Source organism: Rhipicephalus microplus, chromosome X (genome assembly GCF_043290135.1).
Source record: "Rhipicephalus microplus isolate Deutch F79 chromosome X, USDA_Rmic, whole genome shotgun sequence".
Taxonomy (NCBI): Eukaryota; Metazoa; Arthropoda; class Arachnida; order Ixodida; family Ixodidae; genus Rhipicephalus; species Rhipicephalus microplus.
In genome coordinates, this window is record NC_134710.1 from 184418294 (window position 1) to 184444348 (window position 26055).

General features: G+C 44.4%; 1 protein-coding gene across 1 annotated transcript in view; it reads left to right on the forward strand.

Moving 5' to 3' along the window:
* LOC119177245 (solute carrier family 23 member 1) overlaps positions 1 to 26055 on the forward strand; it is a 119375-nt gene that overhangs the window by 70352 nt on the left and 22968 nt on the right. The window contains exons 8-9 of the mRNA XM_037428676.2: positions 3483 to 3603; positions 25131 to 25272. Of these exons, the coding sequence (XP_037284573.2) occupies positions 3483 to 3603; positions 25131 to 25272 (263 nt within the window). The remainder of the gene's footprint in view (positions 1 to 3482; positions 3604 to 25130; positions 25273 to 26055) is intronic.

Consider the following 26055-nt stretch of genomic DNA (forward strand, 5'->3'; position numbering starts at 1 on the left):
GCGACAATGCTTGCAAACACCTCCAGTCCTTGCGCACTTCGACCAGGACGCTCCTACAGTACTTCACACTGGCGCCAGCAATGTAGGCCTAGGTGCCGTTCTGGTGCAGTGGCAAGACGGCTGTGAAAGAATAATAGCCTACGCCAGCACAACTCTCTCTCGCACGGAGGAGAACTACTCGACCACCGAGAAGGAGTGTCTCGCCGTGGTGTGGGCAGTCATGAAATTTCGTCCGTATTTGTACGGCCGCTCCTTCAAGGTTGTTAGCGACTATCGCTCTTTGGGCTGGCTCACCAACCTTAAAAATCCATCTGGTTGTTTGGCGCGCTGGAGCCTAAGACTTCAAGAGTTTGACATGACCATCGTCTACAAATCTGGGAAGAGGCACACCAACGCCGACTGTCTCTCACGGTCGCCAGTGGAAACTGTCGCTCCTGAAGACGAAAACATCGACGCGACATTCTTGGAAGTTGTCAACACGGCCACTATTGCAAGAGAGCAGCGCAGTGACCCTGAGCTGTTACCACTCATTGAATATTTAGAAGGATGACGTAAAGACGTGCCGCGGTTATTTGCTAGAGGACTGCCATCTTTTTGCTTGCGAAACGATGTTCTCTATAAGAAAAACTTCTCACCAACCGGTAACCTGCACTTGCTCGTCGTGCCTGCCTCTCTTCGAAAAGAAATTATGGAAGCGTGCCATGATGAAGCAACTTCTGGTCATCTAGGCTACACCCGAGCATTGTGCCGACTATGATGCAAGTACTACTGGCCAAAGTTACCTGCTGCTGTTAACCATCACGTGTGAACTTGCACTGACTGCCAAAGACGCAAAGCGCCTCCCAGCAAGCCAGCCGGTATTTTACATCCAGTCGAAGCACCAGAAAAGCCGTTCACCCAGATTGGATTGGATTTTCTGGGTCCCTTTCCAACTTCCACAACAGGGAACAGATGGATTATTGTGGTCACTGATTACCTGTCCCGTTATGCGGAGACTAAAGCTATGCAGCGTGGCACTGCAGCAGAAGCCGCTCAGTTTTTCATCGAAAACATCGTCCTTCGGCATGGCGCTCCGACAACAGTGATCACAGACAGAGGACCTGCCTTCACCGCAGAGCTTTTGGAGTCGGTTCTCAGACTCAGCGGTACAGCTCACCGGAGAACAACTGCATACCATCCGCAGACAAACGGACTGACGGAGTGCCTCAATAGGACCCTCACAGACATAATCAGCATGTACGTTGACACGGAACATAAAAACTGGGATCAGATATTGCCGTACGTGACCTTTGCTTATAACACCGCCCGACAAGAAACCACTGGAATGACACTGTTCAGTCTGATCTACGGTCGCGAAGTCACGGCAACATTGGACGCCATGTTGCCGCATGAGTGTGACGACATCCATGTAGACGCCGAAGAATTCACTCAGCGTGCCGAAGAAGCCAGACAGCTCGCGCGCGTGCGCATCTGTCATCAGCAGCATCAAGATGCACAACGCTACGACATCCGACACAAGTTTGTTAGCTACTCACCAGGCGACAAAGTGTGGGTCTGGATTCGGATACGTGGACGTGGACTGCCTGAGAAACTGCTAAGACGGTACTTTGGTCCATACAGCGTCACGCGACGCTTGAACGACGTGAACTACAAAGTCGTTCCCGACACTAATTGTAGTTCTAAGCGCCAAAAGCGTTTGCCCGAAGTCATGCACGTCGTGCGTATGACACCGTATATATCAAGTTAATTAGCTCCCGGCTACCGTTTTCGTACGACCACTTCATACGCCTGGTAGAGCACCTAAGTTGCGCATCGGGACGATGCTTCTTTCGGAGGGAGGCAAATGTCACGTGCTTGCTCAAGAAAGGCGATGACAGTTGTGCATGTGCCACGAAGGACTACGAAATGGACGAAGAAGAACTTGCTTGCGCGTTCTAATTAAAAAGATCGACCTGCTTCTGGTGTCTCAGTCTCTACGGCAAGACCTGTGTTTTGATGTCGTGACAATATGAGCAAGCGTCAATAAGCGGCCATACGGAAGGAAAGCACTGCCACGAATAGAAGTATGTAGATTGGCTGTTGATACTGATGAGTGAAACAGAGACATGCCTTGTGCAATGCAGTGACAAATGAACGCAGCCGGATTCTCAACTAAAGAACGCTGGGAAGCGCTCGAGCAGTGGCTCCTGCATTTCTTTGCATTTCTTTCAATGCCAGTGCAAACTCACGCTTCTCCACGAGAGCCATCGCGCATCGGTCCGGCTTAGATTAGGGGTCGCGATGCGGCGTGATATCAAGGTTAGCACTGCTTGCGTCACACGTTTTTTTTTTCAGCGCTTTCCTCCGACAATGCGATGGACGTGTTTGTCAGATTTGTTCCTTCTGGCTCCTTTTTTGTGGCTAGAGGCTATGGCACCACTGCATCACAGTGCTCTTAAAGTTAGCGCATGCAGTACTATAGTCGTGGCGCTGCCCCATCGGTTTGCTCGCATGTCGCCATGAGTGGCAACACGCTATCCCAAAATACCGTACTTTTTACAGAGCCAGCGTGACCACCAACATTTTAAATATGAGGAATGCAGAACTCCGTGCCAAGTATATGTACACAGCTGAACAAAAAAATACTTTGTATGATTTCTGTCGTGAGGCGCTACATGGTGGGTTCTCTACCCCATGACCGCAAAGCACACGCGAAGGCTAGGCATTGAGCGAGAGCAGGAAATGCCTGGAGGAGAGGTTCATGAACTGCTAGTTCGGGCCACCTCGCTGGCATTGAAAAATAGAGAAGACGCTGTTCGAGGTCATGGCTTCGATTTACGTCCACGGTGGCTACATTTTCATGTGGACGAAATGTAAAAACACCAGTGTAGTTACATTTAGGTTCATGTTGAAGAAGACAGGGTGGTCGAAAATATTTAGCAGTGCTGCACTAAAGAGTGCCTAATAATCACACCGTGGAAACGAGTGTGCGCGTTCATTTATTGACGTGGCTTTGAGCAAGCATCTTCGCATAGACATCATGCGCGTTGAAATCAACTGTTCGCGAATGTTGGTGGCACTACAGAGCACGAAAAAAACGCTATAAACCTTTGCGTAGCCATTAGAAGTAGTACTATCGATATGATTGTTTTTTTTTCTTGGCCAAAGTAACTTTATTTACTGCGTGCGATACTTTTTTGCGGCAACCAGCAGCCAAGGTAACTAACGTGCAGTCAATGAATCTTCCTAGCGAAATGTGCAGGTTAACAACGCAATCTCCTAAACTTAATATTGCTGAAATTATAACTCTCCAAGAATAATAAAATTTATAAAAAGAAAAGGTGTCATGTCTCTAACTGTGCAACAACAGCTTTTCACTCAAAGCTGCAAGCAATGTCGGGCATAATGATAAGAGCATTCTCTGGTATGCGCAAACAAACACTGAATAGCAATATTTATTCTTTGTATATCTCTTAAGCATGGTTATTTTTCTTTTCCTACAGGAGCATCATACTCATGACAATCTTCTCGCAATATTTTCAAAACGTGACCATTCCTGTTCCTGGCTGGCAGCGTGGAAAGGGCTTAATCGTGAGGCAATTTGCGATCTTCAAGCTCTTCCCGGTAAGCTGAACATTCCGGTTTCTTCTTTGACTGCACCAAAAGCAATAAGAGACTTTAAAAGAGAAAATCCGCTCTTATTTCACGTGTGTTTCAAGAATTTCTCAGTGCCCACCTGAGTGAAACAGTGGCTACGGTGCTCGGCTGCTGACCAAAAGGTTGCGGGTTCAATCTCTGCCACAGCGGTTTCAATTTGATGGAGGCAAAATGGTAAAAACCTATGTTCTGTGCCATGTCAGCACACGTTAAAGAACACCGGACAGCCAAAATTTTCGCAATCCTCCCCTATTGTGTCTCTCATAATCATATGATAGCGTTGGGACATATTACTCCAGATGTGGAAAGATGCACATTTTGCAAGCTAGTACCATTAGACCACTTCCATGTTGCGCAGAATTCCGAGTGGGGGAGGAGGGGCACCTTCTTGATTTCGGGGAAGAAGCCCTTTGAAGTGCTCAGCTTTTGTCCTATACTATGGCGGGAAAAAAATTCGGGAGTGGGGGACAGTGTGCTTCCCCTGGCTACGCCACTGCACATTGGTATGACAAAGACGGTTATAGTGAAATATTGGTTGCAGCGAATTAAAAACTACGTACTTTAGTTGGCCACACTCTATTAGGGTGAAACCTAATCTCTTTATTACGGAAACAAAAACACGGCAGCTGCCATAATAGTGACTATAACGTTGAAATATTCGGTCTGCGTGAGGCTAAAAACTTGAGGGGTTGCATAAAAAGCAAAATTAATATTGAAATTCAAGTCACAATCATGTTTTTTCTTTCTTTCTGTTATGTTTTTTGTTTGCTGTGAAAAACCATCAAACGAAGATCCGATCCCCCTTTAAAGTAAGCTTGACTGCAGGCCTGTTTTGTCAAGTGATCTTTGTTGTATTGCGAGTTCACCTTGACATATGCCGCTCTATTTTGTTTCAGTTGCCACTATAGAAGAAGAAAGGATTATCTTGTTTACAGTGAGTTTAAAACCTAGAATAATGCGTTCTTGTGTCCAGGATTATTGGGCGAGCGAGAGTGCTGATTTGCTCCAATTTTTATATCTAGGTTTACAACGAGTATTTGACATAACGAAGAAATTGGTGATCGTAGTGCTTCTTCGTCGTAATAATATTCAGTTGCATTTTGCTACATCTTCTCGTGATCGTGACAGTGATCGTTTCCTTTGTTTCGCATTTAGTATTATTTCATGCGGAGACATGACGGAACAAATTTAAAATTCTTTAGACCGAGTGGCCCATAACGACCATTTATTCGCTTGTTATACTTGCTATGGCATAAGCTTGAGGAGGCGGGTTGAACTCCAACCCGCGCCAGCTGCATTCTGAAGGAGGCAAAACAGAAAACGCTTCTGCACTTATGTTTATAGGTGCACGTTACAGCAATTCAGGTGGTGAAACCTAAACCTAAGCCCCCTACTACGACGTGCATCCTAACCAAAGCATGAATTCCGCTAGTAAAAACACGGTTTTGGCACCTGATTAAGCCACGTGGACGACTATGTGTATGGCGTGACTGCACGTGTGCAACGCCGGGTGATGGCGGGGCGTGTATTTGACGTATACAACTGTGGTGTATAAGTCATGAATACCCAACAGCCTTTTAAAGACAAAGCCTTTTAAAGATTTGACCTGCATCCATTTTTCTGAAGCAGGCGTCAATTATTAACATTCCTAATATTAGGACTTTCTGGTGTCATCAAGAAACCTACCATCAAAAGCAGATAACACTGTACGTTTCCAATGCAACCCTATTCATTCAAAAAGGAAGATGTTTGTCTATCTCATATGACCAACTTTAGATATATACCTTAGATATGAACTACTTGAGATATGTCAACATTGTAGGAACTGCCCTAAGGTGGCCAGATTTATACATTTTCAGTGCTCGCTTCTCATTGTCAAAAGTATTTGGCCATGGTCAAAAGTATTAACAATGGTCAAATACTTTTGAAATTATATCCAATTACGTCTAGGACATAGATTTCCTCGAGTCCTACCAAAACAATGCTTACACATCAGAACTAACGCAAAGGCATAGCTTAGCTTTCAGGCGAAAAATGCAGCATGAATTTTGTGGACTGTAGCAATAAAAAAGAGGACGGGAGGATATTCCAGCGGAATTCACCCGACACAAGAATCGCGACGCTTTTCAAGCGTTAAATCATCAGAGTTGCTTCCTTTGATTCTTGGGGAAGCAGAAATGGCAAGAATACGAGCATAACGAGTTAAGCACAAGGGAGGTTTGGTTGCATGATTGAACACGACAGCGCCAGCGTTAAAATCCAGTTAACTAGCTTTTCCCACTTTTTTGTACCGCGTTTTCAGCTGCTATAATCCACAAAATGCAAATCGCACAGATTATGCAAAGTAGTCGCCATCGTCATGAAAGCTTGTATCTTGGCACACTTGTTTCGAGTTTTGTTGAAGAGGCGCCACTTCACAAAGGCAGGACCTGCATCCTCTATCTTGACACTAAAGAACGCCTTTCCACGTAAGCCTCTACTTCAACGTGAAGCACTCGATTTGAAAGCGCAAACAGTTCTGTAATATCTGGTCATACCACCAAACATGACTTGAACAAAAAAAGGTAGCACCATCAAGTGATTCCATGCTGTGTGAAAAAGATAAGAACACGTTCAAATTTACAATTTGTGTCGTCTTTTGTCCGGACTGTCTGGTATTTTGTTGAAACTATATATTTTGTGAGTGTGTCATTGAAGAAAAGTTAAGAGAATAAGATAACCCAGATAAGTGCGCGTCATGGCGAATATAAAAACCCTTCTAAAACTTTCAAGTCCTTTCAAATAATGTAAGGAAGTCTAGGCGAGAAAACAAACATGGACAAAACTAAGACGTTTACTAGTTTGAAGAGTAATCGACGAAAGCAATGGAAAAGCAGCTTGCGGCATCTAGTAAGCCTTTACTGCAAGCCAAGTGCCAAGCATTTTAATACTTCTACATAAATGATTATTATTGCAGGAACGGAACTTTAATGACGTATACACTAAATAAAACACGTATATTGAACACTCGGCATATTCATTGAGCAGTGCTTGGGGTTTTGTGACGAATTTTCATACAAGATAGAATTGGTGAATCATCACTGTTTCTGCCAGCTGCTGCGATTTCATTTTTTTAACACACCTTTGATATGGGGCCTTTCTTGCATTATGTTTAAGCACGTGGTACAATATTCTCTCCTGAAATAACTTGATAGGGGAATTACCAGTTGTAATGATACTTATATATGCGCGAGCATAATGCCAGAAGCTTGTTTTAATGTAACGTCCTTTAACAAGTCTATTTAATAACGTTTACCATCTTGTCACTCATTGTGTACCAGTAAGAAGACGATGAAAACAACTTGATATGGGAATTACATGTTTTAATGATACTTGCAAAAAGCTTCTTTATTTTAACGTTTTTTCACAAGTCTAGTTAATAGCGTTTACCGTCTTGTCACTCAGTGTACTTTCTTACAGTAGAAGGGAACATGGGAGAGATGTGAAGCAGCTTTGTAAAGAAATGTAAGATAACCGGTATGCTACTCTTTACTGGGCAACAAAATGGGGAAATTTAAAAGTGGGCGTAAAGAAAATGAGATATACCGAGCACATAACATACAATAAGTCAGGCTGTCTTGCGCGGTATCTATTCGATAACCGCTTCTGCAAGTCTGTTAAAGATGTTAACAGTGACTTCGTCAATTTCACCCTGTCATGACTAAACTTGTGGGAGCATATCGAGAATATGAGACTTAACTAAAATAAAAGGGGGTTTCAAATGAAAAAAATATGTACAATGCAGAAAGAAGAAGGTGATATACGAAAAGATAATCTATAAAACAAAAGGGAGTTTTACGGAATGGTCAAGAGAGGTAACGTGGACGGGAGAAAGAAAAAAATTGGCCTCGTATCTACATGTTAATCTGCAAATGTCCTCGAAAGACGATAGTCTTGCGCCTGGGGAGATTGAACAAAACGTTTATTTGATGTTCTGCGCAAGACAATCGGTGAATGGCATTCTGGAGGCGCTGCGTTAGACTGCCCCAAGCGTGCAGCGGAGGCAAATGAGCGTACCAAGTCACGTCACACGTAAGACATGAGCGCTGTCTAGCAGTTATCTTGGAAAACAGAACGCGTGGCTCTGAGGCGGGGCGGGCGCCCGTCTCAGAGGTGATAAGGTGTAGAACGCAAGGTGACGGGTAGGTGCCACCAGTGTCGTCTAAGCAAAACGTTGGAAACTCTTCCCTTTTCGTGCAAGCGTTGCACTGTCAGCGCAGCTGGATCAACGCTACAGTCCTTAGAGTTACTCGTGTGTGCCTCTTTTAGTATAAAGGCACACATACAAAACATCGACGTACTGTTATGGCACCTCAGATATGCTCAATAGTTGCTTTTTAATTGACGATCGCACAACTATGAACGATGGAGCTTGAACAATATTGGTGGGTACTGTGATTGGGGTCGTCCATTTAGTGCCGTTTGAGGTATTGTTAAGAGCGGAGAAACAGACAAATGTACAGACAGACCAAAATTGTTTAGTCGAAGGTCCCCAAGAAAAACTGTCGTCTTTAAAAATAGATGGAAGAGCAGTTGGAATGGTAAAAGGCGCGGATGGCACGGTGTTAGCCCGAAGTCCGCCAGCTGATCTCCTGGTAAGTAGGCGCCCCTGCAGCATTCACAGCAACATTCTATGAGCAGCGGATTGAAACCAGGAGGCGACCAGCTTGGCACAGCGAGGTCATTATTGAGAAGACACGTCGTTGTCGCTGTGCACGCTATTAACTATTAAACTAAAATGTTTTCAACGTGCAAATTCTGCGCTGAGGTTACAGTGCCAAGCAGCGTATGCTTGCAGCTAACCAAATATTGGGACATGACTAGCCCAGAAAACTGCAAGCATGGAGGCGAATGCTTCAAACTTTCTATAGTGCTACACGGCTACCTTCTCCATATGTCTGGCTAGACATGTTTGTTGGTGTCGGGTGTCGTGGCTTGTAAACAGTTAAGACAAAGATTTAAGCAGAAGTGCTCTATTAAGCGACATGCACTGTGGATATATTACTAGCATTGGGTAGTCGCTTTACATGACGCAGGTAAAGCGTTAAGGGCTTGTTAGACACATAATGTCAATTGCACAACCAAAATAAAGTAATTGACAAACCATCAGACCCTAATATATTATCTGTGATTAAAGAAAAACAAAGAGCTTCGTGCATGAACACTTTGACGTAGGATTTCGTTGGAAAATTTCATACTGCTACGGTAATCCTGGAGAGCCAGGTTGCATCTAAAAACTGCATTCATACTTTTATTGGCCCATTTTCCTAAAGTTTATGTGAGCGTTCCCCCTTGAGACAGTGTATTAGTAGTATCAGCGCAATTTTAAGGAGAGCTCCCAAGCGTTTGCGTTTTTTCATCGCTGCGCGCAACAAACGCACTTATCGCCCTCGCACATTTGATTTTTCTTTGTTGAAGCGTACGTGCACACTAGTTCAAAAAAAAATTTGGAAGAGAAGGACGTCCAATCAGAACAACGACGCTAACAGAATTATTTGCCTTTTCAGGGTTGCGCCCTTATCGACAGTGTTCAAGAAAACAAACGCTGTTTCTGTTTACACGTGGTTCCTTGCAAACAACAGATTTTTCACACCATCAGGGTAAAATGGTAAAATGGCTCGCAGAATTGATGCACCTTTTCTTACCTACTTAACCAAGGGTGCTATGCAGGATGGCCCGAGATTCTCGGGCAGACGAGTTTGCTTCGGTATCACTCAGCGGTGGCCATGCAATGAAGACAGTCCGGACTGCGTCATAGCAGCGTTGATAAAAATGGCTACATGAACCCGCGTGGCGTTGGAAACGCATGTGGCACATTTGTGACGGTTACCAAAGAAACACCGCGTGTTAACACGTCGGCGCTGGCCCTCAGTAAACATTTTAAAAGTGCAGCGATGTCAGCGTGATTGTCGTGCTATCTTTATGCCAACTGAACAAGCGCCTCCCACGGGCGTGTTCGTGGTCGTATTTCCGCTTTCGGACAGGTTTTTGGTTCCACTTACAACATAAAAATTTCCACTATGAAAGGCAACAAGGGTGCACACGCAGCACTCTCGTGCTGCTCGTTTCACTTCTATCAAATATTGGAGATAAAAATAGGAGCAGGTGGTTACCAGAGAGGCTCGCATCATGGCGGCAAAGCAGCTGTGATTGGATACGTCGTGAGTGCGATGAAACTGAATGCGAGATATCGGAGCCGCGTAGTGATATCTGCGTGTTTTATGCCTGGGTGCGTGTATGCATGAATTTGTCGTGTCTTTGCCCTCAAATTAATTGTTTGAAGCGTGCTGATATCACTTTTACTTCTGCGTGCGTGTGTGCGCAGTCTGCGCGATAAAGCTGATATATTAATCGTGCCGCTCGACGTGAGTATTGCTTGTCACAACGAGCAAACGTGGTGGGAGTACCAGATTTTCGCTGCGGGCGTCTATCAATCGAACTGACGGACTCGTACACTTGGATACAAACTTCTTGATTCTTAGAAGGTCTGCATTCAACTCGTGACTGTGATGGTGCAAGTGTGACTGTCAAGCGTTTGATGCGGTGAACGCTAAGTGGCAGCTTATTTGCATATAAAGTAATTTGGTGAGATTACACTATTGTGCAGGGCTGGATTCATAGAGGAGCTTGTGATAACCTAGCTTCTTGCAGCTTTTTAAGTTGGTCGTCTACTCGTGTGCATGTTCGGCTTCGAAGTGAAGACCACATCAGCTTTGTATTAATTTTGTTTGTTCTAATTGACTGAGGCTTGACTATCAATACATTGAGCTGTCTTGTCTTCATAGTTAAGGCTTCAATTCAAAGGCAATTAACTTGGGCGCAATTATCACTGCCATGATCAGTATTCTGCTATTAAACGTAATCATATTTAGCAGGATAGTTTTTGGCAACGTATTATTAGGAATTCATTAGCATGATTTCACTTTGTGTGCTCATCATTAGCGTCGCAATTATTAGTATAGTTTAGTTAGCTCATCACCTAGCATGCTTTAGTTAGCCCGGTTCTAGCTTTAAATGAATTCATCAGCATGGTCTTCTTAAGATGTGGTGTAATTACCTCAGCCTTACGTCTACTTGACGTAAATAGCTTGGTCATAGCATCTCCTGGCCTAACATGCCAAGTATACCGTCCAGCCAAATAGCTAATTAGCCGGCCACACGTGCTCGAGTGCTAGCGGCCGATGACAACAAAGACGACGCGCACCGGCTGAGTAGCGCGCTTGAATGTAACGGGCTGACCATGATGATTAACACGTGGCTTCCCCGCCACGGTGTTCTAGTGGCTAAGGTACTCGGCTGCTGACCCGCAGGTCGAGAGATCAAATCCCGGCTGCGGCGGCTGCATTTGCGATGGAGGCGGAAATGTTGTAGGCCCGTGTGCTCAGATTTGGGCGCATGTCTAGGAACCCCAGGTGGTCGAAATATCCGGAGCCCTCCACTGCGGCGTATCTCATATTCATATGGCGGTTTAGAGACGTTAAACCGCACAAATCAATCAATGGATCAAATCAATCAATCAAGTTTAGCTGCGGTAATGATGTTGTAAGACAGTCAGTACTGATCTCCAAGGCCACCATGCTAATTATTCTACAACAGACTTAGTGCAAGCATTAAATGTTTAAAAATAAACTTGGGCACCCCATGCTTTTAAAAAATATCATCACGAAAAGTTTCTGACACTTTAGTTGCATCGGTGCACTTCTGCAATCAGTGGAACGACAAACAAATGGAATAAGATGCCTTTGGTTTGAAAACATCACCGAACTTAGACAATCACTTTTGACGCGATGACTGTTTTCATCGTAACTAATACAACCCAGTGCGCTAAGGGGTGAATTTTACTTTTTCATACAGTCGGCTCATTCATAAGGCGGTGTTGCCAGAGCTCGGGAATAGTATCCCGAGTTTTGCTAAACTCGGCCAATCCTGCGTAGCGCCCCAGTACTCTTTTCGGTGATTCCTGGCCCATCCTTAACATGCGCCAACTTTGAGATGAAGAGATTTATATGTGCCATCACAATTTCAGCAGTGATTCTAGAATGAAGCATGTTGCGGAGACGGGAAAAAAGTTCAAAGGCTCGTGTTTGATTTTCAGCTCTGCTGTGAGTTTCGAAGCGATATCTTGATGCGACCCTCAGACAGGCAAAATGATGCTCTGCCGAGGCCTGTGCGTCCATTTGCGTGTGCGGTTGGATGATTGCGAGCGGAAATCACACTCCTTGATAAAAGCAATATGTGGGTCTGGTTTGATTCCGATGCGCCGCGCAATATTTTTTGACAGGGCATGATGGCTCAATACACTCGTATTCTGTTTCATTCATCTGCACTTTTTGCGAGTTCACTGCGTGCTTCAAAGCTCGTTTGTGCAATGCCAGCTTTGAAGACAGCCGAGGCAAGGAACCTTTTGGAAACAAATGCAAAAGCACCCATGTGGCGCATGCTTTTACACTCGTATCTCGGGCCTTTCGAGTGCTAGCGTTGCCTAGTGCTTGCTTCGATTGTATGTCGAATGCGTACTTCCGTCACATTCATGCCGCCTTCAAGTATGAAAAATGATGCACGGGAGTGGCTCGTTTCCAGTGTACTGACTGAGCAGTGCAACGGTGTGCTCTCACTGTTGCAAGCTGGCAAAACATAGAAAAAGTTGGAATTTTCGATATTTTTAGGCCTTTCAAAAGACAGCGTTGCATAGAAGCTCAACCACATTTTATCCTACCTGGTGGTGTGCTCGAAGGCCATTTTTGAATACTCAGTTGGCTCGTATTTATGGGTGCCTTTATGGCACCTTATTTTACCATGGAATCGACCTTGTGCAGAACCAGCATCTGTCAGGTTCTTTACCGTTCCGTTTACGCTCACGTGATTGGCGAGAACTCAATTGTTCGACCAGGACAGCTGACTTCTGACCGATCGTGTGCACGCAAGACAAAAGTTTAAAAATAAATAAAAAACTAGCAAGCTTGTACAACACTTCACCCATTGTTTCGCTTAACGTCGTTTACATGCCTTGAAGCCGGTATTGATGTCCGGTTGTTCATTACTTAACAAGGTGTGAGTTCCAGCTAGTTGGTATGCCGCGATCAGCTGTATTTTTTTGCTTGAATTTTTTTAGAGAACGGACAACACACGCGCGTTTGTGCCTGTTTCGTCCTTTGTCTAATACATTTTGCGGAAGAAGTACGTGATCAACAGTCTTACGAAGTGCCGTCACTGCACTGAGAATCACCACAGTGCCCGAAGTTTAGATACTGGGCCTCAACTTCAAAGGGTTGCATCGAATGGCGCCGAGCATGTGGTCCCGAGTTTACTCCGTTGAAACCATTGGACATGTTGCCCGTCTGAAGTAGCTCACGAAGGGCAGCTTAGTTTCACGGTCTTGTGTTTTCCGGTCGCCGCGCCCTGCCGGCCAGTCGCCGCCTATCTGGCGTTCCGAATCATTTTGTGGGCACCTGTACAATGTATACATATCCTGCTTGCAAACGAAGCAGTGCTGCGAATAAGGCATGTCCGGGACGCTCCTTTAAAATGCACGAGTACTTTTATTTCGGAAATTTTTATGGACGCAGATTTTGCTACAACCTCTGAAGAGTGCGGGAACGTTTTTTTTTTTTTTGTGATCACATAGGATTCACTTACGACATCTATAGGTGCCTCTGTACCTGTTCAGTGAAGCGTACCTTTTACATGCTTTCAACATTTGCCTATCAGTTTCTGCAATCTTCAAACGTAGGCAGCCAGCTTTCAATGCCAGCTTTGATGTGCAGCCGAGGCAAGGCACCATTTGGAAATAAGTGGAAAAGTTTCAATGTGGCACATGTATTCTGCGTTTGTGCTCACATCTCGAGTCTTTCGTTGCTGGTGTTGCCTAGTGCTTGCTGCTGCCGGTGTACGTCTAAGTGATATGCTTGCAGATGCATATGAGTGGTATGTGTCTTTTCCTCTTTTAAGTGGTTTCGCCTGAACTGAAAACAAAAAAATAATTCTGGACCCCAAAACGTGGAGATCAATACCTGGCTTTATTACTTTTTTTCGTAGCAAACATCTGTTCACTTGTAGTAGGGTTAGACTAGCCATAGTATTGGCATGATAACTACATTATATTGTCAGCCCCAGTGCTGTACTGAACAAGCTTTGAGTCAGTATTCGTTAAAAAAAGAAATACAATGATGAATGGAATGAAAACGAAAGAAGGAAAAAAAGATACTTCAATAGAATAATGGCAGCCGGAGAGATAAATTAACCGAATATGAAAGCAAATCAATAAACAGCCGAAAACACGAAATAAACACGCCGAAGGTTGAATATACATAAAAGTAAAGAAGCAAAAGTGAATGTGTAGAGAGAAACCAAAATTAAGCCAAAAATAGAAAAGTAGATGATTGGAGAAAACAAAAAACCACCCCGCCGCGGTGGTCTAGTGGCTAAGGTACTCGGCTGCTGACCCGCAGGTCACGGGTTCACATCTCGGCATCAACGGCTGCATTTGCGTTGTAAACTGAAATTGTGTAGGCACGTGTGCTCTGATTTTGGTGCACGTTAAAGAACCCCAGGTGGTTGAAATTTCCGGAGCCCTCCACTACGGCTTCTCTCATATTCATATGGTGGTTTTGGGACGTTAAACTCCACATATCAATCAAAACAAAGAACAGAAACTAAGCAAAGGTACCTGAAAGAAAACTACAAGTAAAGAATATCGTACTAAAGAAAGTAATAGAAAGAAAAGAAGAAAAAAGATAATAAAACAAGGAACGCCCCCTTTACTTCCTCGTTTGAACTAGAGTGGGGTGATTTCAGCAGAGACAATTTTGTCTACTAGTTTGCCTTCACTCATTGTGACGCGGAGAAAACAATATGTGGTTCCTCTATTGGGGAAGAGGAAGGGAATATTACAATATTCTCAAGCTCGACGAGGACGAAAGCAATATCTCTATAATCGCAGAGATATTCGAACAGAACGAAAAGGGAATGACATGGCACGCACTCTGAGCTTTGTAAATATATTTCAAGATATCATCTGCAAGCATAGGCATTCTGAAGGCGTTGAACATTTCTTGGTTCTCTGAAAGCATTCTCTTGGGAAACCAGAGCGCAATGATCGCACAACTGAAATACAAGTTTGGTATAAGATGTGATAGGTTCTCATGCCCCACCAAAAATCACAGTTTCTTCTTTTACTGCGGCTCAAAAAGAGTCTAGAAAACGCGAGAAAACAAAAAGAATAGAATGCATCAGTCGATATATAGCCTATAACATGGAAATTGTACTATATTTGAATTGTGCACCCGCTGTTCGGAAGCGAAAACTTCGGAACTTTAAAGCGGCCACATACACTGGGAACCACAGCCACATGTCCTAATAGTTGTTTCTGCCACGAGTGAGGAGTCGCCAGAGCTGAATCAAAAATTTTGAAGTCATAAAGCATGATTTATGAAAGAAATGACGCTACAAAATAGACTAATAAAAAAACGTTCATGTGTGTGTATAGCGGATATTAAAAATCGGCTGTGCCACCGTCAAACCCTCACCGCACTTTCAAGGCAATCTTTCCTCCCTTGTTGTTTTCTTTGTTCGAAGAAATGTGGGACTCCCGCCTATAACATCGCGTCCGGTGAGTGTTGGAACAATTTCCCTGCAAGTGATTTTGGCCAGGGAGCGAGGACGACGAAAATGTTTCTGTTTATGAAGCGTGTCAGAAGCCTTCCTTTTTTTAGGCTTCTCCATTTCATTTTTTTTTCCTTCCCAAAAAGACCGCCTGAAGAGCAGCATTTTTCGTGTAGTGGTTATGGCCTGCTCAGTTTCTTAAAAAGCACAAAACATGGAACAACAACAACAACAACAACGTTATAAATCTTGCATGTATTGTGAGTTCAACCAGACCTCCTTCTTCGAGTATCTCTGCTGCCCTCCTCTGCCTCCTGTCGATTTTTGCATATTTCTTTGTTTTTTCAGTCATTCCTTCCAATTTTGTTTTGTTTGTTACTCCTACAAGGGTGCAAATGTATTTTGTCATATCGAGAAGAGCCTTCCAAGCTTCCGCGGTCTAGCAGGTCGATTGGTGCATCACTTCTGAACGAGACATCCACGCTTAAAATGACAGCGCCAGAGTGGCATTCATAAGCCTCTTCGTGTTCCTCGCACAATCGCATGTCACTCGTGTACGCAAGAAGCAAAGTGAGAAGTAGGGCGAAATATGAACATGCTCAAAAATGCATCTATATCCACACAACGATTTAAACAAAACCGATATTCCTACATTATAAATTTAAACGTGTTGCAACCCGTAAAAGGGCCGTTTGAATGGCAGATGTCGCCAACACCCCTATTGCAACTAAAGCAGAAAGAAAATCTAAACGTTGGAAGCCACTAGGTTGGTTACGCTTGGCCATTGTGGCAAGAGCTTTATATATATGTTACCCAATAATGAAATATCTGGGGTTTTACGTCTCAAAACACGATATGATGATGAGAGACGCCGCAAGTGCAGGGCTCCGCAGATTTTGGCCATCCGGTGTTTTGCAACGTGCACTCACATCCCAAATTACACGGGCCTCTACCATTTCGCCTCGAAAATCGGCCGCCACGGCAGGGATCGAACGCCCGACTTTCGGGCAAGCAACCGAGCACCCTAGCTACTGCTCCACCGTTATATGTTACCCATGTTACCGTATACTCGATAGCATGGAAAGCCCCACCGTGGTCGTCTAGTGGCTAAGGTACTCGGCTGCGGGATCTAATCCCGGCTTTGGCGGCTGAATTTACGATGGAGGCGGAAATGTTGTAGGCCCATGTGCTCAGATGTGGGTGCACGTTAGAAAACCCCAGGTGGATGAAATTTCCGAAGCCTTCCACTACGGCGTCTCTGGTGATCATATGGTGGTTTTGAAACGTTAAAGCCCACATATCATCATCATAGCATGGAAAGTGAATGACTCTAAAAAACACTCAACTCTTTCACACACACACACACACACACACACACACACACACACACATATATATATATATATATATATATATAGAGAGAGAGAGAGAGAGAGAGAGAGAGGGGGAGAGAAACGCAAAAAAAAACGCCCAGGCAAAAACGCATCTAAGAGTGCGTTTTGGTCTGCGCCCTGTATTCCCTGACGAAGGCAGGCCCTCCAGCCAAAACGTGGGAAGTAAACGTTCGTCCGTTGTTTTTCGACGCATATATATATATATATATATATATATATATATATATATATATATATATATATATATATATATATATATATATACATACATATATGCGCTTTCAGATAAAACCTGTTTATTCTGCAGACATTTCGACGGGAGCCCCGTCTTTTTCAAGGCATAATAATATTTAACATGTTCGGCGTCTTTTTACAGCCGAACAGGAGGAAAGGGGTCAAAAGAAAAGTTTAAAAAAATAGTAAAAAAAGAAACAACGAAACGGGGGGAAAAATGTTAAATAAGTATAGAAAATCCAGGAGAAGAAGCAAGACCGACATGGCGGAATTAGAAAGGGGTAACATCTCAACAGAGTAGGGCGGAGGTAGACGAGCAATGCCATCATTGTCAACAATACCTCCCCCGCACCCACTCTTATATATATATATATATATATATCTGTGTGTGTTACTAAATACGCTATTTGTTACTTCAATGAAGAAGGAAGGAGTTACCGTTACCGAAAAAAAAATGCGGATGTTGCCTCTGCCATTACTACGCAATAATACGCTATAATCAATGTGTCCTTGTTACAGGAACTCATAGTAAGAATCACAAATTTATGTTTCGCGTAAAACTTCTACCGCGAAAAAAATTTTGTTCAATATATTCATTTAACGCGTATTACTTGTACAAATGTGGCGGACCTTCGCAATTTTAGGGCCGCTTAAATTTGTTTGTTTTCATGTAGTGGTTTGTGACTCTTTGGCACGTGGTGACGCCATTTTTTTCAATGCGACATTATACACTATATCTGATTCAATCATCCACGCTAGCCATAAAGAATATATCGCTTAACTCTCAAGAAGTATACAGTAATCGGCTCTTTCTGGGTCAGGACAGCCCCTCCATGGAGATCATCGAAATTTAAACTTGTGGCCATTGGCCTCTAAAATTGCTCGCCGCACGCCAATGGGCAGTCGTGGAGGCCTGCATTGGAGCTTTTCGGGGGGGTTGGGGGAGAGAATTTGCACGTTTGTGACATCAGGTGCTCTTGGCCCACTCCTGTCTAGTTTGCGCCACCACAGCTTATGGCGCGTGCCTCCTCAACGCCGGCGCTCATGCACATGCTCGCCGCGCATGATCCCCTGAGCGCATGAATCACTGAGCCTCGCAGGCTTGTTGGTTGGACGCAGGGTTTCAACGCAATATGTTAAAACCCGTCGAAGAGTTTGAACAATGGTTCAGTTGATTTCACTTGGAGAATAAAAGCTCCACCTGTTTAGTGATCCATCTACGGGGTCACCATTCAACTGCGACTCAGTATTTCAGCTGCAGCTTCGGGTCATCAAACTGGAGTTTTCATCTAACAAAAACCCCAGAAGTACATCTTGATAAGAGGAAATAAACGAAGAAACCCCTGTACACGTGTTGGTGAACAATAATAACGTGGTCTTCACGTTATTGACGTTAATATAGGACGCTTACAAAGTGTCAGCTCACTTATACTCTACCCTTTTGCACAGATAAATCTGAAATTCTATTAATCTCAAGAGCCGGGCGTAGCTTGACATAGTGGCGGAAGGCAAAAAGAACATTGCAGCTGATTGGTTCCTAGCTAGCCCTACCATACAATGCGATGCCAAGATTTCGAAGTAAAGCCATGTGGTTTCAAGTTCCAGTCGAGTCCAGCACAGTCGGCTGGCTTTATTTCGGGCGTGCTATGTCGTGGGCTACATTAAACGAGTCGATTCCAGCAGGCTCGCTTGGCAGCGCGCCGCGATCCCCTGTGAACGGCCTCCTTCTCGGTAGTGCGAATTTTCTTCGATCTCCCAAGTCTCTGTCTGGCGCCACTGCCATGCGCCGGCTTTATACAGAAGGAAAGCTAGAGCGTATGCGCAGTGGGCCATGACGTCACGTCTGACGTGACCGTGTGGTTGCACGCAGGGTTGAGGCAGGTGGGCTGGTGCCGGAACAGCGTATCAGAAAACGAAGCAGGCGATAACTTGCAACTAGTGGCTAGGCAACGCATCCTTTATTTCCTTCAATGCTAGTGAAAACGCGTGCTTATCAACGGCAGTCGTCGATCCGCCTTAGTTCAAGGAGTAACTGTGATGAGACGTCACGTGAGGGGTAGGGCTGCTTGCGTCACACGGGAATGCGTCTGAGGGCTTTCTCACGGACATTCGATAGACATGAATTCCTTTCCCTGCGATATTACACGTCTGTAAGATATGTTCCTTCGTGCGCCTTTTTTTTGTGGCTCGAAGCAATGCCTCTACCATCTCACAGAGCTCTTAACGTCAGCGCACTCAATCGCATCGCAGTGACTATCTCCATTGATGCCCGCATAACGCCACGAATGGCAACACGCTATCTCAAAATACCGTATCTTCTACAGAGTCAGCGTGACCGTTAACATTATGAACCCGATGAATGCAAGATGCCACCCCACGGATCTCTACATAACTAAACGAAAAATGACTTCATATGATTACCGTCGGGAGGCACTACATAATGGGTTCTCTCTCCCACGACTGCAAAGCTCACGCGAAGGCTAGGCTATGGGAGAGAGTAGAAAAGGGCTAGAGGAGAAGGTGGTGAACAGGCTGTATCGGGCGAATCTGGCTGGAAATATAGAACTAGAGGAGATGTAGGGCGAGGCAACGCGTGATAGCGTCTGCGGGGCGCGAAAATGTTTGTTTGCATTGGACAGATTACGGCCTGCTTAAACAACTCCCCTGATAAAAGCCACCTAAAACCACACTGCCATTATGGGTACTTGAAATACGTGTATCAGACGAACGGGTGGTTTAAAATTTATGTAAGGTGAATATAACAGTGCAGAAACATCGATTCTGGTCGCACTGTGGGCACGTAAGTGTAGCAGAGCTGTGCCAGGGCGACGTTGCCAGTCTGTAGAAATTTTGGAACTTCACTAGCACTACAATGATATCGTTCTTATCGGCCACCTCTTCAAACTTGAATGTATTCTATTCCTTTCTGCCATCTTTTCCCAAAAATACGAGTAATGTCACTGCTTGCACTTCTTGCGGTTGCTTTTTCCTGTTAACTGAGTAGCGGTGCGCCACAGCTCGAACACCCTTTTTTATGTTGTCCATCCGAATCATGCGTCACCAGATATACTCGAGGGCTTCGGAAGAGGAAACAGTGTCGTCAGAAATGTCAGGCCGTACGGGCACTGCTGCCATCACGTAAGCAGGCCGGTAGTTGAACACGGAAAACTATTTATTGCAGAGGGAACAGCGGTCTTGTATTAAAGAAGACGTGACGCAGAGGTCATGTGCACATTGTGTTTCATGCTTGGCCTGGCGACGTCCCGCTGGCGCAGCTTTGCAGAAGTACGATAAACCGGGGTACGTCCACTCGAAGGCCCACGAAGCATCAGATGTAATGAGATGAAGCTTACCCAATATAGATTACAAAAACTGTTGTCCGATATTTCAATGAAATATGTAATTAGGAATCACCTCCAAAAGCCTCAGAATTGTCATTGTACCGAAGGAACAAGCAGGATTTTCAACAGGCTACTCAACAATCGACCACGTTCATACTATCAATCAGGTAATAGAGAAATGCTGAGAACACACCTAACCACTATACATAGCCTTCATTGATTACGAGAAGGCATTTGATTCAGTCAAAATATCAGCAGTCATGCAGACACTGAGGAATCAGGGCGTCCATGAAGCATATATAAACATCCTGAAAGAAATCTACAGGGGTTCAACTGCTAACATAGTGCTTCATAAAGACAGCAACAGAATACCAATCAAGAAGGGTGTAAGGCAGGGGGATACAATCTCCCCAACGCTATTTACCGCGTGCTTACAGCAGGTTTTCAGAGGCCTAGAATGGAAACAGTTAGGGGTAAGAGGTAATGGAGAGTACCTTAGTAACGTGCGCTTCACCGATGACATTGCATTGCTGTGTAACTCAGGAGACGAATTGCAACTCTTGATTACGGAGTTAGACAAGGAGAGCAGAAAGGTGGGTCTTAAAATTAATCTACAGAAAACGAAAGTAATGTACAACAACCTCGGAAGAAAGAAGCGCTTTGAGATAAGTAATAGTGCATTTCAAGTTGTAAAAGACTATGTCTACTTAGGGCAGGTAATAACCGCAGAGCCTAACCACGAGATTGAAATAACCAGAAGAATAAGAATGGGGTGGAGCACATTCGGCAAGCACTCTCAAATTATGACAGGTAGATTGCCATTATCCCTTAAGAGGAAGGTATATAACAGCTGTATCTTGCCGGTACTTAGCTACGGAGCAGAAACCTGGAGACTTACAAAGAGGGTACAGCTTAAATTTAGGACGACGCAGTGAGCAATGGAAAGAAAAATGGTAGGTGTAACCTCAAGAGACAAGAAGAGAGCAGAGTGGATTAGGGAACAAACGGAGGTTAAGGATATCATAGTTGAAATCAAGAAGAAGAAATGGACATGGGCCGGGCATGCAGCGCGTAGACAGGATAACCACTGGTCATTAAGGGTAACTAACTGAATTCCCAGAGAAGGCAAGCGGGTTAGGGGGAGACAGAAGGTCAGGTGGGCAGAAGAGATTAAGAAGTTTGCGGGTATAAATTGGCAGCAACAAGCACAGGACCGAGCTAACTGGCGGAACATGGGAGAGGCCTTTGTCCTGCAGTGGACGTAGTCAGGATGATGATGATGATGATGACGATGATGATGATGATGATGATGATGATGATGATGATGTCATTGTACCCTTCTAGAGCGCCATTACCGTTCATGAGGAGGCGTATACGAGTACTTAGTTTTTTGAAATCTCTTAGGAACCGAATTGCACGGTTGAATGGATTCTGATTGAATTTGTAATGTCTGCAATCACGAAGGCAGTGCCAAACCAGGTAAGGTGCAGAAAGTTGGTAATCCTTCAGATCACGCAGAAAGACACAAGTTCTGATCAGTAAGTTTGATATTCTTCGACCACCCAACTTTTCTCTCAGCTGACAACGTGTGAGACCGAGATTTCAAAAAGCTCGTTGTTGGCCCCTCAGATATCTGAGACGCATATAAAATGTTTGAAACCAGCAAGGTCTAATCTGTTTCACGTTGTACTTACAAAATGTTTGCTTCGGAAAAGTGGTTTTGTGTTTCCACCATCATAGCAGTGATCACATACTACCAGCCGTACATGCGGAAATGTAGTGTAAGGTGGCAGTAACTTTTAAAAATAACATGGTTCTCAACAAAAGCGCGAGATGTTGAGGGCGAGAAATGGTAAATACGAGAACGAATAGTTACCCAGTCAGAGTTGTGCCGCGTTCACGTTTTTTCTCTTTTTCATTGCCTACAAATGAACACCTCGGGAATAGTGAACACTTTTTATTAAAAAACAATGGTTTTTCTCGCACAAAAATGTGGTTGACCTAATTACACGTAGGTCTTGAAGAACTCGATGGAATGATAGAAACAGCAAGGTTGAGTGGAACCGCATAGTTCAGGTAGCTCCTCTTTCGTGTGGGTGAAAATGTGACATGAAGTAGCATATGTATTCACCACATTTTGCTAAGTCACATGAAAAGGTTTGAAGACGACCTGGAGCGGCAAACTACCTAAGTTTTTTTTATATAACTTGGGTATATTCGTCAAAATCAAGTGGTCCAGTTTAAATGAGCGTGTCCGATCAATGCAATGAAATGTATTCTCTGTGCAACTACACATAAGGATAAGTTCTTATTCTTGGCTGGTTCCTTGGCCATCGTGAATTCTTGTTAGCGGCAGCATGTGTCTAGCATCCAATTTATAGCGCATGCAGGACGGGACAGAGCAGCAAACATATAACATATACACAGCTCTTACTTTCAGCAATAGTATATTGCGACAATCAACAGTACATATACTCTGTATACCCCTGCTGTATGTCTCTGTTAAAGGGCGCATTAGCCCCATTTTTACACAATGTTTAATGCTGTATGAATATCCTTCGCGTGCTTTTCTTTTTTTCTGCAACAGCTTTTAGGAATGATTTCAAATATGTGACATACTAAATGACGTTTCATTATGAATATCTCCATACACTGCCTGCAATGCGTATCAATGGACTTACAAATATTCATAAAAAAGTGTGTCACTGGTCCCGTTAATTAGGGAGGCGATCGCCGGGCTAATTCTAAGGGCCTAAGTATGGGCCCCCCGAACCGCACCACGAAAGCGTGGACAATTTAGAAGTGGTCCTATTTGGCGCGCCAGCGGACGCCGGCTGTGGCCCAAAGAACGAGTCAGAGCCGAGAGTTGATAAACAAAACAAAATTATATTCTCAATTATGGCAGATTGAAACGATACACAAGTATGCACACTCGACAATAGTTGAATACAATATGGCACCAATCAAACAATGTACTACACAGTACAATCAGCCACACTCTAAACAACGGACACAGACAACAATACGCACTTCAATGCAGTCGCAAGCATCGAACAACCAAGACACTTAAAGACTAAAGAGTTAGGAAACTTATTCAGTCCAAAGTCCTTGGAACAGAACTCTGAATGATACTCTTTCGAGAATCACTCACTCAAAGTCCAGCGTTGTTGTCGTTCCACTGCCCCCGAAGTTTCTCCTCCAGGAAACCTCGCGTCTTCAATTGGCCCCCGAAGTTTCTCTTCCAGGAAACCTCGCGTCTTCAATTGGCCACTCTCCAAGCTTCAAACTTCTTCGCCGCAAACACGTCGGCTTCACACACGCAGCTGTTGCCACGCGTCTTTGCTCGATGGCGGTAGACACACACTCTTGCCTGTAGCTCGAGCCTTCACCCTTCAGGTGGAAATCCTCCTCTTCTCCTCCTTTGTCACGGAAGACAAAAGGCTTCGCCCACAAGGTGGAACACCCTACGCTCTCTGGCGCATACTTTCTTCTTCTCCTGCTTTGCCACTAAGGACAAAACCTTCACCGACAGACGCGGCGGGATACTCTACGCACTCTGACGTTAACTTCCTTCTTCTGCTGATCTCTTATCTCGGCTGCTCGATTAAATGCCTTCCGCGCGAGATTCCAGAAAGTTCTCATCTTTTCGTCGGCGCGATACGCAGCGAAGGCTGGGGGAAAGGGCGAGACGGTTTGAAGGCCGTCCGCGACGGATGACGCAACCCGGCATCACCACGCCCCTTTTCATCTAGAACGTTCCAGGGCTTGCTCGGGCGCCGATGAGAGGAGGTTCGTCGGCGAACCCACGCTTCCGAGGGGAGAGGGACGCGCGCCCGGGGAGTCTTTGGATGCTTGTTTTTTTTATCGTTGACCTCTTGTGTGTACGCTTTCACATTTTTACAAGTGTGTACGCTTTCACATATTTTAAGATGGATCCCTACCATTTAGATGAACTTTCTCTCACTCTTCGAATAAGTATTACGGACAGCCGGATCCATATACTATGAATTTGTTGCTCTATTTTCATGATTCTTACTGCGCTCAAAGCTTTCCTGCGCTCGCTCGCCAGCGCTGCAGAACTGACTTGTGGCCGTGTAGCATCACACCACTCAGTCATGTCACCCGGCGTACGCCTTGTATACATCAAACAATATTGCATGGCGGTGACACATCAGGAAGGCCTAAACTGGCTGTCGGATCAGAGGTGCGTTTAGTCTGCCCGGTCAGTATAATAAAGGAACAGTTCACTTAAACGAGCGCAATAAGGATCGCAGACATTCTACACCACATATGTCGTGAGTTGGACAAGTTGCTACATGATTAATTGATTGATTGATTTGTGGGGTTTAACGTCCCAAAACCACGATATGATTATGAGAGACGCCGTAGTGAAGGGCTCCGGAAATTTTGACCACCTGGGGTTCTTTAACGTGCACCCAAATCTGAGTACACGGGCCTACAACATTTCCGCCTCCATCGGAAATGCAGCCGCCGCAGCCGGGATTCGAACCCGCGCCCTGCGGGTCAGCAGCCGAGTACCATAGCCACTAGACCACCGCGGCGGGGCCATGATTAAGCACCGAAGCTTTCGTCCAGTCAACTTGTATTTATGGATTAGTATAATGTTTCACCTGGTCTTTTATTTTCCGGAATACGCGACGTAGTTTATGAAACGTACGAGAACCTTAATACATTGTATTTTGTCGTGCTCATTATTCCAAAAGCACAGCCTAGGTCACCTACTAAAAACAGCCATGTGCTCACCTATGCATCACTGGATGCACATCGTTGGTTTTTCCTTTTCACCAGTCGGCATTCAGAAAAGCAAAAAAAAAATATATGAAAGTAACATGGTCTCAGTGCCTAAGCTAGTGCCTAATTTCAGATTCTGCTTGCAATCCTCATCTCCTGGGGAGCCTGCTACCTGATGACCGAAACGGAGTATCTGCCTCCCGGTGATCCCGCTCGAACGGACCTCCGCTCCAGTATCATCGAGAAAAGTCCATGGATACGAGTGCCGTACCCAGGTGAACAAGGCCCTTGTTCTATACTTTTCGTCACGAAGAACCCGAAAAAAAAAAGACAGTGTGGTATGCTCGTATTGATTCATTTCAGAAATGGCTCCACAGAATGTAAAAAGTTGTCGTCTCCTCGATTCATTCTTTTTGGTTAAATCTTGATCCTGCACGCCTAAAAATTGAAAAAAACAAACTTATACATTGTACTGCTATTCCAAAAAAAAGGGACAAAAGAATAATTCCAATACCTTCTCTTTTTTAAGCCTCTTGTACTTAACTTTAGGCGCGTGTATTATAATGAACTCCAGGTGGTTGAAATTTCCGGAGCCGTCCACTATCGCGTCTCTCGTAATCATATAGTAATATTCAAATCAAACTTTATTTCGTCCACAAGCTCTTGTATTGTGGAACACGAGGGCTCAAAAAAGTAGATATTTCCACTTCTACCACTAGGATAATATACGAAGTAGTCAATCTGTATCATGCTTATACTTTCTGGCTAGATATAATAGGTAAAAGTTGTGGACTGATGAGATATTGTATTTGATAGAGAGGGGTTTTGTGAGCACACTTTTATGAACACGCACAATGTGACGTAATGCGTTTTTGCAATTTAGGCAGCTGGCTGAGGTTTCTTAACGTACTTGTGCCCCAGACTAGACGGCAGTAGATTAAATGGGAAAGAAATTGTGCATTCTGAATATGAACTTAGTAGCTGGTGGCAAGTGGAATTCAAATTTTGCCGAAATACCTACTACATTTTCTACCTAACAACATGCTTACCCTGAATGT